General features: G+C 34.5%; 1 protein-coding gene across 1 annotated transcript; it reads left to right on the top strand.

Annotated features, from left to right (window-relative positions):
• The first annotated feature begins 7,850 nt into the window (after positions 1-7,850).
• Positions 7,851-13,274, top strand: LOC117909133 (beta-amyrin synthase 1-like). The gene is made up of 18 exons (XM_034823026.1): positions 7,851-8,102; positions 9,237-9,422; positions 9,519-9,608; positions 9,699-9,896; positions 9,992-10,076; positions 10,381-10,547; positions 10,636-10,824; positions 10,906-11,019; positions 11,184-11,303; positions 11,401-11,523; positions 11,618-11,716; positions 11,818-11,874; positions 11,988-12,034; positions 12,119-12,262; positions 12,358-12,535; positions 12,619-12,699; positions 12,808-12,891; positions 13,034-13,274. The coding sequence occupies exons 1-18, from the start codon at positions 7,902-7,904 to the stop codon at positions 13,178-13,180; spliced, it is 2,310 nt and encodes a 769-aa protein (XP_034678917.1). The 5' UTR covers positions 7,851-7,901; the 3' UTR covers positions 13,181-13,274.
• The last annotated feature ends 4,661 nt before the right edge of the window (positions 13,275-17,935 follow it).

Below are 17,935 nucleotides of genomic sequence, written 5' to 3' on the forward strand. Positions count from 1 at the left end.
TTAGTGAATCTTTAATAGATGTAAGCGTGGCTATGGCAGAACAATCTAGCATATGTGCTTTCTAAAGAAGGTCTCTAGTATACTTTTCTTAGGAAGGGTACAAACCACTTTTTTGGTTTAGCTTTTAGAGCTATTATTTTTTTATTTAGCATTTAGACTCATCATTTTTAGTTTGGCATTCAGAGCCATTGTTTTTAGTATTTGCGGTCAAAGCCATTTGTTTTCCTAGTGTTGGCTTTTAGATCCATTCTTCTTAGTTTTAGTGTTCAGAGCCTTTATTTTTTATTTGACGTTTAAAGGCAATTTTTTTTCTCTCTCTTTTGTGATCAAGGTCGTAGTTTCTTAGTGTTCAAAGATGGCAGTTTTACAGTCCTTGTTCTCATTATTTTATCATATTCATTATTTCCATCATTTCATCACATAAGCTTTCTTTAATGTCCCTTATCCAGAGTACATTTTTCCCCTTGTGTAGTCAATCCTTGAGTTTATCATGTCATGTGTCAGGACAAAATTTCAGGTTATTTTTTATTCTTTGGTATAGTTCACTTTATGTTGCAACGACGGAAGTTTTGATGCAATCATCGTTAATCAAGAACATAAAGATAAAAAAATCAACACAAATGGTACACAAGGTTTTAACGTGGTTCGGCCAACCATGCCAACATCCACGGATGACAGAGAATTATTTCACTCTACAATAGAGAACATTATAGAGGATAGAACCAGAACATTACAAAAGACATAACCAGAGCCTTTTAACTCCATCGGGTACCTCTCGTTCTTCTTTACATCTTTATCCACCTTGTATAGTCTTTACATGCCCATCTTCATCTCATAACTTTTTCTGCTCATGACCTAGAATATTTATAGGGATATTTCCAACAACCTTCCTTATTCTATAAGAAAGTCTAATATTACAATAATATATCAACCTAGAAATATTCTATATAATATTCTTTACAAAAAAAAAAAAAAAAAGAATCTATACTAATTAGGAATTTGGGACACTTCGTTTCACTCATCTCTCGTGTATTAGTGATCTATTCATTACACTCTCGATCTCTATCGAAGATGGGCATATTTGTAGACCCTCCATTTTTTCATCTTGGCACATTTTATCTAGTAGTTGTCTTCCTTCATATCATGACCCTTCATTGCGCACTCAGAATCTATTTTTTAGTTTTTATTGTGTCTCCATTGGTGGTCTACTGCTACTCACCTTATCATTGTTTTTGGACTTTTTTTGGATATATATCATGGAGAATTATATGGATCCTTAGTGTGGTTTTTTTTCAGTGGCTCTGGTTCTAGTTTAGGAGTCTATTTTCTAGTGAGTCCTTCTGTTGTTTAGTTTCTATTTTTTTAGTGCATTAGGTTTGATTTTGATTTTGATTGCATGTTTTTAGGTTAGATGAGCTTTGGTTTGTCATTTGATTTTTAGTGTGTGGTTGATTTTTTATATTTTAAGTACATGAATGATTTTTGATATTTTGAGTGCATGTGATTGATTTTATTGCATGATTAATTTTTAGTGCATGAGTGATTTTAATTTTGAGTTCACATTTGAATCTTGAATATTTGATTTTAATTTTGAGTTCCTATTTGATTATTAATTGTGATTATATGTGACTTTAATTTTGAGTTTATAATTGATTTTTTATTTGTGATTGCATGATTGATTTTTAATATTTTAGTACAAGATTAATTTTTTATTGATTGAATGTATGTGACTTTTTATCTTGTCTTTTGAGTGTCTCCATTTTGTCCCCTTGGCATGCCTTGATTAAGTGCCCTTTCATTACTCCACAGTAGTTTTTAGTGGCCCATTGCTACTCATATAATTTGATTCTTTAAGCCATTTTGGATATTAGGTGCACTTTTATGACAGTTTGCTGAGACATATTTAGGCCCATTAGGCACCTAGCCCACTTAGGCTTATGTACCCCAGCACCCGTAAGTCATTTTCAAGGTTAACATGGCTTGCATGGCCTACGTAGCTTGCATGTTTTCTTTATAAATACATGTTGCATACTTATATCTAGTTATTTATTTATTTATTTGTTCATTTTCATATCTACTTATATATATATATATATATATATATATATATATATATAGTCATTGTATATTTTTATTATTATTATTATTGTCATTTTATTTTATTTTTTTAATTATCATCATTAGAATTGTTTTTGTTACCATTGTTTCTATTATCATTATTATTATTATTATTATTATTATTATTATTATTATTATTTTATTGATATTATTATTATTATTATTATTGTTATTGTTATTATATTATATATTTTTTATTTTCATTTCTTTTTCCAAAATTCCTTTTAGTTATTTTTATTTTATTTACTCATTTATTTAGGTTTTTTTTTTTTTTTTTTTTTTTTTTAAAAAAAAAGAATTTTTGGTGGGAAAGTGAAAAAGAGACCATGGGGGAAGGAGACATAGGTTGAATTTTGGGGGAATTAAAGAGTTTTGGTGGGGAAGTGGAAAAAAAGCCATCGGGAATGAGAAGTTGGCGGATTACGAGAGGATATTCAATGTTGGCAGATTATGAGAGGATATTCAAAAGTTTTTTTTGGAGTGGAGCAGAGTAGAGACAAGTGGGATATAAGAGGAGCTGTAAAAGAATAGGATGGAACATTGAGGAGAGGTTTAGAGAGGAAGAAAGACACAAGATTTTTTCTTGGATAGAGAGGAAGAAGATGTTTGAACGAAGAAAAATGGATTCTCTAGTTTGAAATGGAGATAAAGACTAGAGGTAGAGGAGGAGAAGAGACGAAGCTTGATTGGATATGCCAATTTTTGGAGGCGGGTCTCACTTGAAGTCAAGCTAACACTGCTTTGGAGGAGGATCTCCAGGTTCTTTTGAGAAGGCACGTGAGTTGGAGAATAGAAGGCACGTGATTTGGGGAATTGGAAATTTAGAAAAATGGTGGCATGTTGAGAGATCAGCAACATCACCACTATTAAAGAGTGGTCATTTCCTGATGAATGGAAGGCGAACACACCTTGCTCGGGGTGTAGCCTTCCAAGTAATTTCACTATGTTTTATGAGCGTTATCTTGTTGATTTGGTGTGGACATCAGGAGTTATTTGGTTACTTTGACTGAATCTAATTGTCTGCATACATACTATGTTCTGGTCACATTTTGGATTCTTTGATTTCCCCTTGTAAATAGTTGGATTTATCTTTAGGTTTGGCATTTGATAATCATATTGCTGCTCTCAGTTTGTATTACTTGTTCTTGATCTATTGTTTAGGCATACATGAAATGTGGCTTTTGTTAGTCCATTTTGTTTTACCCATTCGTGCCCTGTTTTTGTTGCTTTCCTCTACTTCTGGTTCATGCCCTTGGGCCTTCCAAGTGTTAAATCTAGTCCAAATCTAGTTTTCATAGAAAAAGGGAACTACAAAACTATACGTGAGTTAGTGAAGGAGTTGGAGATGTAAGCTCAACTTGTTGAAGTCAATATTGATACCAAAGATATTGCTTCTGTGTATGTGGGAAATAAACAGTTCATTGATCTTTTAACTCCATCGGGTACCTCCCGTTCTTCTTTACATCTTTATCCACCTTGTATAGTCTTTACATGCCCATCTTCATCTCATAACTTTTTCTCCTCATGACCTAGAATATTTATAGAGATATTTCCAACAACCTTCCTTATTCTATAAGAAAGTCTAATATTACAATAATATATCAACCTAGAAATATTCTATATAATATTCTTTACAAAAAAAAAAAAAAAAAGAATCTATACTAATTAGGAATTTGGGACACTTCATTTCACTCATCTCTCGTGTATCAGTGATCTATTCACTACACTCTTGATCTCTATCGAAGATGGGCAAATTTGTAGACCCTCCATTTTGTCACCTTGGCACATTTTATGTAGTAGTTGTCTTCCTTCATATCATGATCCTTCATTGTGCACTTAGAATTTATTTTTTAGTTTTTATTGTGTCTCCATTGGTGGTCTACTACTACTCACCTTATCATTATTTTTGGACCTTTTTTGGATATATATCTTGGAGGATTATATGGATCCTTATTGTGGGTTTTTTTTAGTGGCTTTGGTTCTAGTTTAGGAGTCTATTTTCTAGTGAGTCCTTCTGTTGTTTAGTTTCTATTTTTTTAGTGCATTAGGTCTGATTTTGATTTTGATTGCATGTTTTTAGGTTAGATGAGCTTTGGTTTATTATTTGATTTTTAGTGTGTGATTGATTTTTGATATTTTAAGTACATGAATGATTTTTTATATTTTGAGTGCATATGATTGATTTTATTGTATGATTAATTTTTAGTGCATGAGTGATTTTAATTTTGAGTTCACATTTGAATCTTGAATATTTGGTTTTAATTTTGAGTTCCTGTTTGATTATTAATTGTGATTATATGTGACTTCAATTTTGAGTTTATTGATTTTTTATTTGTGATTGCATGGTTGATTTTTAATATTTTAGTGCATGATTAATTTTTTATTGATTGAATGTATGTGACTTTTTATCTTATCTTTTGAGTGTTTCCATTTTGTCCCCTTGCCATGCCTTGATTAAGCGTCCTTTCATTACTCCACAGTAGTTTTTAGTGGCCCATTGCTACTCATATAACTTGCTTCTTTGAGCCATTTTGGATATTAGGTACACTTTTATGACAATTTGCTGAGACATATTGAGGCCCATTAGGCACCTAGCCCACTTAGGCTTACCCCAACACCTGTAAATCATTTGCATGGTTAACATGGCTTGCATGGCCTACGTAGCTTGCATGTCTTCTTTATAAATACATGTTGCGTACTTATATCTAGTTATTTATTTATTTATTTGTTCATTTTCATATCTACTTATATATCTATATATATATATATATATATATATATATATATATATATATATATAATCATTGTATATTTTCATTATTATTATTGTCATTTTATTTTATTTCTTTAATTATCATCATTTGAATTGTTTTTGTTACCATTGTTTCTATTATCATTATTATTATTATTATTTAGATTATTATTATTTTATTGATATTATTATTATTATTATTATTATTATTATTATTATTATTATATTATACTATATTATATATATATTTTTTATTTTCATTTCTATTTCCAAAAGTCCTTTTAGTTATTTTTATTTTATTTACTAATTTATTTAGGTTTTAAAAAAAAAGAATTTTTGGTGGGAAAGTGAAAAAGAGACCGTGGAGGAAGAAGACATAGGTTGGATTTTTGGGAGAATTAAAGAGTTTTGGTGGGAAAGTGGAATGAGAAGTTGGCGGATTATGAGAGGATATTCAAAAGTTTGTTTTGGAGTGGAGCAGAGTAGAGACAGGAGGGATATAAGAGGAGCTGTAAAAGAACAGGATGGAACATTGAGGAGAGGTTTGGAGAGGAAGAAAGGCACAAGATTTTTTCTTGGACAGAGAGGAAGATGTTTGAAAGAAGAAAAATGGATTCTCTAGTTTGAAATGGAGATAAAAACTAGAGGTAGAGGAGGAGAAGAGACGAAGCTTGACTGGCTTTTCCAATTTTTGGAGGTGGGTCTCACTTGAAGTCAAGCTAACACTGCTTTGGAGGAGGATCTCTAGGTTCTTTTGAGAAGGCACGTGAGTTGGAGAATAGAAGGCACGTGATTTGGGGAATTGGAAATTTAGAAAAATGGTGGCATGTTGAGAGATCAGCAACATCACCACTATTAAAGAGTGGTCATTTCCTGATGAGTGGAAGGCGAACACACCTTGCTCGGGGTGTAGCCTTCCAAGTAAGATCACTATGAGTTTCATTTCTTCCTTGTTTTCAATACTGTTTTATTTCATTTTCTTCATATTTATGAGCGTTATCTTGTTGATTTGGTGTGGACATCAGGAGTTATTTGGTTACTTCGACTGAATCTAATTGTCTGCATACATGCTATGTTCTGGTCACATTTTGGATTCTTTGATTTCCCCTTGTAAATAGTTGGATTTATCTTTAGGTTTGGCATTTGATAATCATATTGCTGCTCTCAGTTTGTATTACTTGTTCTTGATCTGTTGTTTAGGCATACATGAAATGTGGCTTTTGTTAGTCCATTTTGTTTTACCCATTCGTTCACTGTTTTCGTTGCTTTCCTCTACTTCTGGTTCATGCCCTTGGGCCTACCAAGTGTTAAATCTAGTCCAAATCTAGATTTCAGAGAAAAAGGGAACTACAAAACTATGCGTGAGTTAGTGAAGGAGTTGGAGACGTAAGCTCAACTTGTTGAAGTCAATATTGATACCAAAGATATTGCTTCTGTGTCTGTGGGAAATAAACAGTTCATTGGGTTCAAGATTGTTGATGCAATTGATTGGGTTGAGCCAAACGGTCTCTTATTTGTTGAGTCATCATTCTTTCTTGAAATAATTGTTGATGTTGAAGAAGGAACAAAGATTGACAGAAGATATATCTCCCCATAGTTTGTTACATACCCTGAGAAACTGATTGTTGAACTTGAGAATGCAAGAGTGTTGGACACAAATAAGAAGATTTCAATGATAAAGAGCATAATTCTTTTGTTAGAGACCATTGAGAGCTCCATCAAGGCTGCATCTGTGGATTTTACACAGCACGCTGCCACTAAAAAAGCCCCTCCACGCACAGATTTTTGCACCACCAGATTTTCTGAGAGGTATCCACCACGCACTACTAGGATGAGAATAAGGTTGCCACTTTGAACCTCCACTACACATCAGTTTATTTTTTGTGTAAAAAAAAAAAAAAAGGCTTCCACTTTAAGAATATGGCACCACCAGATTTTGTGAAAGACATCCACACGTTTTGATGAAATTTGGAGGGCAACCATACCATGCAAAGGAGATCACAACAAGCTGCCACTTTGTGGACGTCTCGGGATTTTCTTTTAGAACGTGTAGCATATAAGGCATCAGATTGGAAGGATTAAGAGTGTTCTAATAGCAGCCCCCCCTCTTACACGGTTGAAGGTAAGTTCTGTTTTTAAATTCTTGTTTTAGTTTAGTTTAATTTCGACTATAGTTTGCCTGTCAGTCTGATGAATAAACAATGAATTGATAACTTTTTTAATTCAACGATCGGTGAAAGTATTGGTGTTAAGGGACATAACAACTTTGAAGGGTACACTGGTCTCTCTAAAGTTTATATCCTTCTTATCAATTGTCAATTATAAGATTTTGAAGGATGTTTGACCCATTATGAACAAGTGGACTCCCTTAAGCACAATTCTCTCTAAAAATGAACTGGTGGCAACAACACAGAAGGTCAATTATTTCCTTTTCTTTTTTTTTTTCTTTGCAAAACTGGAAATTTTCACATGTCCACCATCTAAATTAATTTTTTTTTGCTTTGATTGCAACTTTAGTTGGACTTTGGGGAAAAATTGGTGAAACGTCACTTAAACATAACTAATTGATGTATCAGGGACTGTATGTCTTAAACCATATTAATTTTATGATTGAAGGACTGATATCTATCAGGGACTGTTACAAGATTCATGAATTTAGAAATCAAGTTGCTATGGCTGACATCACTACATATATATAGATAAGCATAAATTAAGTGTTAATAGTCTCATTCATAAATACAAGTCATGGGGGTTGGTGATTGACTTGCTGCTGTGCTTCTATATGAATGAGCGATTCCCTCCTGGAACTCGCCATTCCAAGTTTCTGAAGCTTCTCTCTTCTCTGCCCACCCAGCACCTATCTCTCTGTCCTTGGTCTGTATCATTTTAACTTAATTTTATTGCAAAGAAAAGCTTTTCTTACCTTTTCTGGTGATTGCATGATCAGCAGGTGTTTTCGGAAGGGAGACACATATTTGTAAACTTAGATATATATATAGAGATATATCTCGTCAGTTTGGTGAGTTTGAAAATGTGGAGGCTCAAGGTTGCAGATGGAGGCAATGATCCCTACATCTACACCACCAACAATTTCGTGGGAAGACAGATATGGGAGTTTGATCCTGACTATGGAACCACAGAAGAGCAAGCTGAGGTCGAAGCAGCTCGTGAAAATTTCTGGAAAAACCGGTTTCAGGTTAAGCCCAGCAGCGACCTCCTTTGGCGGATGCAGGTGATTTGATCCCATCTATCTCAAGTCTTGATATCACAACAGATATTGATCTGTCATCTGCGTCCTAGATTGCAGTTTTTCACTGACTATACGTGTCTTGCATGCATACATACTTCTTGTTTTACGTAGTCTAGCTACATAGCTTTTCTTGTTTTGTTTCCATTTGTTTGATTATGGGTGATGATTTCTATGAAAAAAGGAACCCAAAAAATCGCAAGATATGGGATCCTCTTTAGAATCATGTTTTCACCACCAAACAACCATAATCTCTCACTCTCTCTCCCTCTTACATGTGCAGCTTCTATTTTCAGGCTTGCATGCAAACTTGATAAATTGGGAAAAGAAACATGTATTGAGACCACTTGACTTCAAACAAAGTGACCATAGTGGGCAACCATATGACGTTCACCTCCCACCAAATGGGGTTATGATATCATAAAGTAAAAAAGAAAAATAATATTGGGGATACTACTATTGGGTGATTTTGGGTTTTATCTCCCCAAAAAATTAGCTTAAAGGCTGAGATTTTCATGCACACTGATAAAGAGTCACCCAATTCCTTCTATAAGAGATATGGGAGAACCCAACAATATTCCCCTCATACACCAGGCCCTAGGTTAAGATACCACCATATTGTTGGATAATGAGAGGTGAGACCAATTCCAAAACTGAGCATTGATACCATGTTGAACAACTAATTTCTTAAAAAGTTAAGTTTGTAGGATTTGAACCCAAAATATATATTATGCAGTTTAACAATTGCTAACTCTATCTTGATTCTCTTAGCTTGGAACAATTGTATAAATAGATGCTTACAATTGAGGTTAATTTACCTTTTCTTTTTTTTTTTTTTTTTAAATTGGTTGAGACACCATCAAGCAAATTGTCGGATAATGACAGGTAAGACCGATCCCAAAGCCGAGCTTTGATACCATGTTAAACAATTAATTTCCTAAAAGACTAAGTTTGTCGGATTTTAACCCAAAACATATATTATGCGCTTTAAAAATTGTAATAATTCACTTAGCTTGGAACAATTGTATAAATAGATGCTTACTATTCAGGTTAATTTACCTTTTCTTTTAAACTTTCTCTTCACTAACTCCCATTTCATTTGGCCAAAAAAAATTGCAGTTTTTGAGAGAGAAAAATTTCAAACAAACAATACCACAAGTTAAGGTTGGGGATGGTGAAGAAATTACATATGAGACAGCCAGAACAGCAGTGAGAAGGGGTGCACATTTCTTTTCAGCTTTGCAGGCTAGTGATGGCCATTGGCCTGCTGAAAATGCCGGCCCATTGTATTTCCTTCCTCCCCTGGTGAGTCTACTCAACACCCTCTCACCCTCCTTAAAATCATGTATATGGACCATTTTAACAGCCATTCTCAATGGAATAATTTCATGGAAAATGCAGGTCATGTGTTTATACATTACAGGGCATCTTGACACTGTATTCACTGGAGAATATAGTAAAGAAATTCTTCGCTACCTATACTGTCATCAGGTATATATATTTTGAACCTAGTCATCATCCTAACCTCATAAATGGGTTTGGAGCTTTGAAGTATGAAAATGGATTTTATGTACATTGCAGAATGAAGATGGTGGGTGGGGATTACATATTGAGGGACATAGCACAATGTTTTGTACAACACTCAGCTACATTTGTATGCGTATCCTTGGAGAAGGGCGCGATGGTGGTAGAGACAATGCTTGTGCAAGAGGGCGTAAATGGATCCTCGATCGTGGTGGAGTGACATCCATTCCCTCTTGGGGAAAGACTTGGCTTTCAGTATGGCCACTTGAAACACAAGTTCACATTCATCCTATACAATGCATTCTTGTGTGATGGACTGAATCTTATATGATATTGCTTATTTCGTGTAGATTTTTGGCTTGTTTGACTGGTCAGGAAGCAACCCAATGCCCCCAGAGTTTTGGCTCTTCCCTTCTCGTCTTCCTATGCATCCAGGTTTGTGCTGTAGTCATCTACTCAAGTGCTTGAATTTCACATCTACTTCTGCACTTAATGCATTTTACATCCTAGGGTCTTCTTACATAAAACTTGGAATTGGTCACACGGACTCGAAATGTTTAAGCCAAAAGTTGTGTAACTTCAGCCTTATACAATTATAAGATCACGCATGAATACTTAAAAATTCAACTTGGGAATGGTTTATTAGTCTCAAGAAATGACATTCCCATGTCTACTTTGGTCTAACTTTCATTTTCCTATCGTTGGTCAAGCTTCTTGTAATTTGAGTCCATAAATGCAGCAAAAATGTGGTGCCACTGTCGGTTGGTTTACATGCCCATGTCATACTTATATGGTAAACGATTTGTTGGCCCAATCACTCCTCTTGTTCTAGAACTGAGAAAAGAGCTCTTCCTTCAACCATATAATGAAATCAATTGGAAGAAATTACGACATCTTTGTGCGAAGGTAAGTTTTGATTTTGTATGGAAAACTTTTCTTTTTCCTATGAATATGCTTCGCATGCATGAAACACATTCAAAATTGTTTATTGCAGGAGGATCTCTACTACTCCCATCCCCTAATACAAGATCTGATGTGGGATAGTTTGTACATATGTACCGAGCCTCTTCTTACTCGTTGGCCCTTCAACAAGTTGAGACAAAAGGCTCTTGAAGTAACAATGAAACACATCCATTATGAAGATGAAAACAGTCGATACATAACCATTGGATGTGTGGCGAAGGTATTTTTTCAGTAATGGATAATGACTATTCAGACAATATGTCACTTCTTTTGGGGTACTGATATCGCTTAAATTGAACAGGTATTGTGTATGCTCTCATGTTGGGTTGAAGATCCAAATGGGGATTATTTCAAGAAGCACCTTGCTAGGATCCCAGATTATATATGGGTTGCAGAAGATGGAATAAAGATGCAGGTAAGAAGACAAGTTAATTCAATCACTAATCTCCTAAACAGTTGTAGGAAAATTAGATAATATATGTTGATCTTTTTCTTAAAAATTTTCAGGTATGCAACTGGTTTGAAGCTGCTTTTATCCCTTTCCTGCCTAATTAGTTTTGAAATTGTCGATTATTGCAGAGCTTTGGTAGTCAAGAGTGGGACACTAGTTTTGCCCTTCAAGCACTGCTAGCTTGCAATATGACTGATGAACTTGGACCTGCACTCAAGAAAGGACATGAATTCATAAAGGAATCTCAGGTTTGATCTTGAATTCCATGTTTATTTCTTTACTTCAACCAGAATCTACTTGGGTTTCTCATGGTCTATTTACTTCATACTGCCTGAAATCTTGAAGGTCAAGGACAATCCTTCTGGTGACTTTAAAAGCATGTACCGCCACATTTCCAAGGGATCATGGACATTCTCAGATCAGGATCATGGTTGGCAAGTTTCTGATTGCACTGCAGAAGGTTTGAAGGTAACTCTTTTTGCTCAAACACTTCAATTGAGTCAGGGCTTATAGATTAACTGAAGTTACTTGGCTTCTTACTGAAGTCCCCTCTCTGTCACAGTGTTGTCTCCTCTTTTCAATGATGACACCAGAAATTGTTGATATGAAGATGGAACCTGAACGACTATTTGATTCTGTCAACATCTTGCTTTCTCTACAGGTGAGAATCATCTTCCTTACGCCATTTCCATGGTTGTCCCCATCACAAAATAGGTCATAACTTCTTAGTAGCAATAACCCTCATTTTTGAAACCACTGTAGAGTAAAAATGGTGGTTTAGCTGCCTGGGAGCCTGCAGGAGCTTCAGAATGGTTGGAGGTAAATTACTTCAACATGTTTAAGTAACTTCAATATTTCTGCATTATCTCTCTCTCTTTCTAACTCTTTGTGTTCTTTGAATCTAAATCAATGCCAATCTCTTCTCTTTTCAGCTACTTAACCCCACTGAATTTTTTACAGACATTGTCATCGAGCATGAGTAAGATTCTTGATAATTGACCAGCTTTCTTTTCTAACTTTGCTAGCTTTAACGTCCTTAGAGACTAACGAAACAATGATACAGGTATGTTGAGTGCACTGCATCAGCAATTAAGGCTCTAGTTTCTTTTAAGAAGTTACACCCAGGACATAGGAAGAAGGAGATAGACAATTTCATCACAAATGCTGCTAAGTACATTGAAGACATGCAAATGCCTGATGGCTCATGGTATGTTTCTCAACTCCACTATTATTATTTCACTAGGGAAATATTTTTATATATATGCAGTGCAGATCCATTTAAACAAAGAAACATTTCACCAGGTATGGCAATTGGGGAGTATGTTTCACCTATGGCTCATGGTTTGCGCTTGGGGGCCTAGTAGCTTCTGGCAAGACTTACCACAACTGTCTTGCTATTGGTAGAGCTGTTGAGTTTCTACTCAAATCACAAAGAGATGATGGTGGTTGGGGAGAGAACTGTACTTCTTGCCCGAACAAGGTAATTTTTACATGCCACCCACTACTCTGTTTTTTGGTAGAAACATGGACAAAAACAAGTAATCCTTGTGCTTGGTGATATAGAAATATACGCCTCTTGAAGGAAACAAGTCAAATTTGGTACAAACCGGGTGGGCTCTGATGGGGTTGCTTTCTTCAGGGCAGGTTAGTTTTTACAGTTCCGTCATCAATAAGATTAACTTGGTCTTCTACATTACTTTCACAATATGGCTTCTCCCCAAACATCTGAGTCTAGCCTTTCCTTTCTAACAGGTGGAGAGAGACCCAACACCTCTTCACAGGGCTGCAAAGCTGTTGATTAATTCCCAAATGGAAGATGGTGATTTTCCCCAACAGGTAGCTCACTTGAACATGAATAAAAAACAAAAGGAGCAACATTTTAACATGGTTTGGGGAAATGGAAAATGATGTTCTTTTGTAGCTGACTATATATATTGGGTGGTAGTCTAACCATTTAATCATCAATTATCTATGGCAGGAAATCACTGGAGCCTTCATGAAGAACTGCATGTTACACTATGCAGATTACAGGAATATTTTTCCATTGTGGGCTCTTGCAGAGTATGTAAGTGAGTGCCATCACCTTAAGTTTGGTTGCATTGCCATGCCAAAGAAGTATTTGTAGGAGAAAAACTCAGATAATGTTGAGCAATGTCAAGCCCTTTAAACAATGTTAAGCAAATGAAAAGTTTATCTATGTCATGGTAACATATTTTGAAGAATAGTTTGTGCAAGAGAATAGAACAATAGCAGGACCGTACTAAATTCAAATAATCCAGATCTGGTCGATGATGTAAAGGCCTCCTTCTCGGCAAACTCAAATATTCGTTGATACACTATGTCGTTGGCGTTCTCAAAATAAACATTTCATCTGCATGTCACTGGTGGTACCCTCAACAACATTTATATTCAGTACTTAGCATAAGTTAACAGTACAGAAGGCTTTGTAAAATATCTACCGAAGGCTCCAAGCTTGTTCACTTTTTGGTGAATATTAAAGAACCAATGCTGCATCAGAGGTTTCCTGTTATTGTCAAACACCGACCCATGTCATTTTCCTCTCCATACAGCTCATAAGCTAATCAATTATAGAGAATGGGAAAAGTGGATCAAAGTTAGAACCAATGCTGACAAGAGGAATTCATCCATAAACATCGAAAGGTCTTGCTTCTTTGATAAAACAAGCTTGCTGGATCAGATAAACAAGAAGCAACTAAGTGTCACAATAAATACAAGTAACAGATCAAAGAAGTGAAGTGAAATGTGTCTCTAAGCAGTGCCTGGATCAAGCCTAGGCTAGGTTGTGGTCCCAATTTCCGAGTGGTCAACCTATACTGTTAAGATTGAGGCCTAAAAAAATCTCCATAGGGCAGCCGTTTGAATACTAATTCCAATACTATGCTGTAATTCCATCTGAAGCCATGTGACAAAGTCACTCCTATTTAAGTAATTTTTATTGCATGTGTTAAATACACCAAAAATTATGCATGTCAATTTTCATTTGAAAGTGGTTTCCAAACCCATCTTTAGCTCATTTTAATGCCAAAAGCCTGCATCAGAGGTTTCCTATATATTATTGTCAAATAGCTCCGAAGCTAATCAATTATAGAGAATGGGAAAAGTAGACCAAATTTACATGCATGATCATTATTGTAGCAAATGATTCATGTGTAAAAGTTTTCCACATTCGTGCAAATTGAAAAATGAAGAAAGAAATTGAAGAGCCTTATAGTGCCAAAATCACTACTTTATTGATAACATCTTCAATGTGTCTATATTACAATACAAAATTCCAAAACATTTAATTACGTGTCAATCAATACCAAATTAATTCACTTTAAGGACACTTTACAGAACAATTGACATGCATCTAGAACAAAGACACTTGCAAAATATATCCTAAACAAATATCTAGAGATGAAATTTAACCATGAAAATAGTTGGACAACATCCCCTATGTGTCTAGATTACAACCCAAAAGGCTAAATCATCAAATCATATCTCATTTAATACTTGATTTAATCACAAATATATTGATTAGAACTAGAGCAAAATCCTATAGCATGAAAATACTAATTTAATTAATCTATCTATAAGCATGATAAAATTATGAAAAAATAAAATAAAATTTTACAATACCTTCAATATATCTAACTTACAGAAAAAATAACAACATGACTTAATCATACAATGTGAATTTTTAAATTAAGCCAAACTTCCCTTCACTACAAAAAGGGGTTAGTGCAACAGGTGTAGGAAAAAGAGTTTTTTTTCTTCTGTTTTTTAACCTGATTCAATTTTTTAATTATAGAGGTTCAATGATTCTAACAAAATGACAGCAAGGTGAACACTCCAAACATCACAATAAAAAATGAATAACCAAAAATAAAACCAAAGGCATAAAAAATCAAATAAAGAATCTCTTAGGCACCTATCGTATGTTATCAAAAGGCCTCAATCAAATGAAAATAATTCCAAAGAAAATAACTCTAATCTCAATTCTAATAAGCATTAATCAACATGAGATCAATTAACCATTCATCAACTTCTCATTAATATGTCATCAACAATTTGATTAACAACAATCAAAGTGGCCTTCATTATCTACCCTAAACAAATAGAATTCCTACACTTAAACATGATGGGAAAAAAAAAAAAAGATATACATAATTGAGATATGCAAGAAAAAAAAAATCATACATTTCCTCCAAAAGATTGCAAGCTTACTTCTTTCCTGTTTCCCTGCACTGAGTCTCGCCTTCTTGATCTTCAAAACTTCAACTTTTCTTCTCAAGATGCTTCATTTTTTCTTCAAGATCAATTAGTGTAGGCTCTAACTCCTTTTTTCAAAATTAGTCTCTAATAGTAGTGTACCTCTCAATGGTAGCCCATATATTCCAAATAAAAATTTTTCTATGCATGAATCTCTTCTCCTCATGCAATCCCTCATGTGTGAACCCAAGGGAGCTAGACTAAGCATGCGACTAAGTGAACTAAACCTAAAATGCAACTAAGTGAACTAAGTGAGCTAGACTAAGCATGTGACTAAGTGAACTAAACCTAAAATGCAACTAAGTGAACTAAGTGAGCTAGACTAAGCATGTGACTAAGTGAACTAAACCTAAAATGCAACTAAGTAAACTAAGTGAGTTAGACTAAGCATGCAACTAAGGTCACAATTGGGATCCATAAAAAATATAAATAAATAAATCCATCAACAACGAATCTTTGAAGGTGGCTTAAAAAATAGTACCAAATGAGCAACAAATAAACCACCATGGGACCACTATAAGGCAATGAGAAGTGAAGGAAAATATATTGAATAACATATGCTACTAGGATAAGATGGAGGGTCTACACTTGCATATTGTCATATTTGTCTCAAAAGGTGACTTATTGATTTGTTTGGTTGTGGAGATAAATGTAAAGGACATTTAACCCCCTCCAACTAGTGCGGTCATGCATTGAGCTCCCAACTTGAAGCTAAACATACTAAAAGCCTTTCTAGCTAGAGTCTTGGCAAGAATGTTAGCTATTTGAAGATAACTAGGAACATATTTAGCATAAAGGTGTCTTATAACAACTTTTTACGGGCAAAATGGTAATGCAATTCAATGTGCTTTGTTTGTGCATGAAACACCAGATTTTTGGCCATGTGTAATGCACTTATGTTATCGCAAAAGAGAAATGGAAATTGGGGAAGTGGTAAGCTAATGTCACATAAGAGAAATATAAGCCAAGTTAATTTTGCAATAGTTGCAATCCTTGAGTGGTGCTTTGCCCCTATTCAAGGGCATGTTATTGACTCTTGTTTGTTAGAAGACTAGAAAATACAATTGCTGCCAAGATAAACACAAAATCAATGGTGCTACTCATTGTAATCGGATAACCGAGACAATTAGAATCAACAAAATCATATAATGATATTGACTTTAAGCCAATAAGCAAATGTTGTAATCTAGGGTACCTTTTAAACAACATAGGATTTGTTTCACATCCTTAAGATTTGCCTTGGTTGATGGAGGTCTTGGCACACTTTGTTAACTGCGTGAGTGATATTTGGTTTCGAGGGTACCAACCAAGGTGTCACACTCAGATTGAAATTTGTAAATAATCTATAATTAGTGAATCTTTAATAGATGTAAACGTGGCTATGCCAAAACAATCTAGCATATGCGCTTTCTAAAGAAGGTCTCTAGTAAACTTTTCTTAGGAAATGTACAAACTACCTCTTTGGTTTAGATTTTAGAGCTATTATTTTTTTATTTAGCATTTAGACTCATCATTTTAAGTTTGGCATCCAAAGCCATTGTTTTAGTATTGGCATTCAAAGCCATTTGTTTTCCTAGTGTTGGCATTTAGATCCATTCTTCTTAGTTTTAGTGTTCAGAGCCTTTATTTTTTATTTGACGTTTAAAGGAAATTTTTTTTCTCTCTCTTTGGTGATCAAGGTCATAGTTTCTTAGTGTTCAAAGATGGCAGTTTTACAGTCTTTGTTCTCATTATTTTATCATATTCATTATTTCCATCATTTCATCACATAAGCTTTCTTTAATGTCCCTTATCCAAAGTACATTTTTCCCCTTGTGTGGTCAATCCTTGAGTTTATCATGTCATGTGTCAGGACAAAATTTTAGGTTATTTTTTATTCTTTGGTATAGTTCACTTCATGTTGCGACGGTGGAAGTTTTGATGCAATCATCACTAATCAAGAACACAAAGATAAAATAATCAACACAAATGGTACTCGAGGTTTTAACGTGGTTCGGCCAACCATGCCAACATCCACGGATGAGAGAGAATTATTTCACTCTACAATAAAGAACATTATAGAGGAAAGAACCAGAACATTACAAAGGACATAACCAGATACAATTATTGGGTTCTCGAAACATCTTATGTTTCCCCACTCTTCGTATCCCTACCCTACCACGAGCCTTTTAACTCCATCGGGTACCTCCCGTTCTTCTTTACATCTTTATCCACCTTGTATAGTCTTTACATGCCCATCTTCATCTCATAAATTTTTCTCCTCATGACCTAGAATATTTATAGGGATATTTCCAACAACCTTCCTTATTCTATAAGGAAGTCTAATATTACAATAATATATCAACCTAGAAATATTCTATATAATATTCTTTACAAAAAAAAAAAAAAAAAAAGAATCTATACTAATTAGGAATTTGGGACACTTCATTTCACTCATCTTTCGTGTATCAGTGATCTATTCATTACACTTTTGATCTCTATCGAAGATGGGCAAATTTGTAGACCCTCCATTTTGTCATCTTGGCACATTTTATCTAGTAGTTGTCTTCCTTCATATCATGATCCTTCATTGTGCACTTAGAATTTATTTTTTAGTTTTTATTGTGTC

Source organism: Vitis riparia, chromosome 19, assembly GCF_004353265.1.
Source record: "Vitis riparia cultivar Riparia Gloire de Montpellier isolate 1030 chromosome 19, EGFV_Vit.rip_1.0, whole genome shotgun sequence".
NCBI classification, from domain to species: domain Eukaryota; kingdom Viridiplantae; phylum Streptophyta; class Magnoliopsida; order Vitales; family Vitaceae; genus Vitis; species Vitis riparia.

Coding starts and splice junctions, on each gene's coding strand:
- LOC117909133 (XM_034823026.1), top strand. CDS start 7,902: ATGTGGAGGCTCAAGGTTGCAGATGGAGGCAATGATCCCTACATCTAC. Junction 8,103..9,236: donor ACCTCCTTTGGCGGATGCAG/GTGATTTGATCC, acceptor AAAAAATTGCAG/TTTTTGAGAGAGAAAAATTT. Junction 12,536..12,618: donor GTACTTCTTGCCCGAACAAG/GTAATTTTTACA, acceptor TTGGTGATATAG/AAATATACGCCTCTTGAAGG.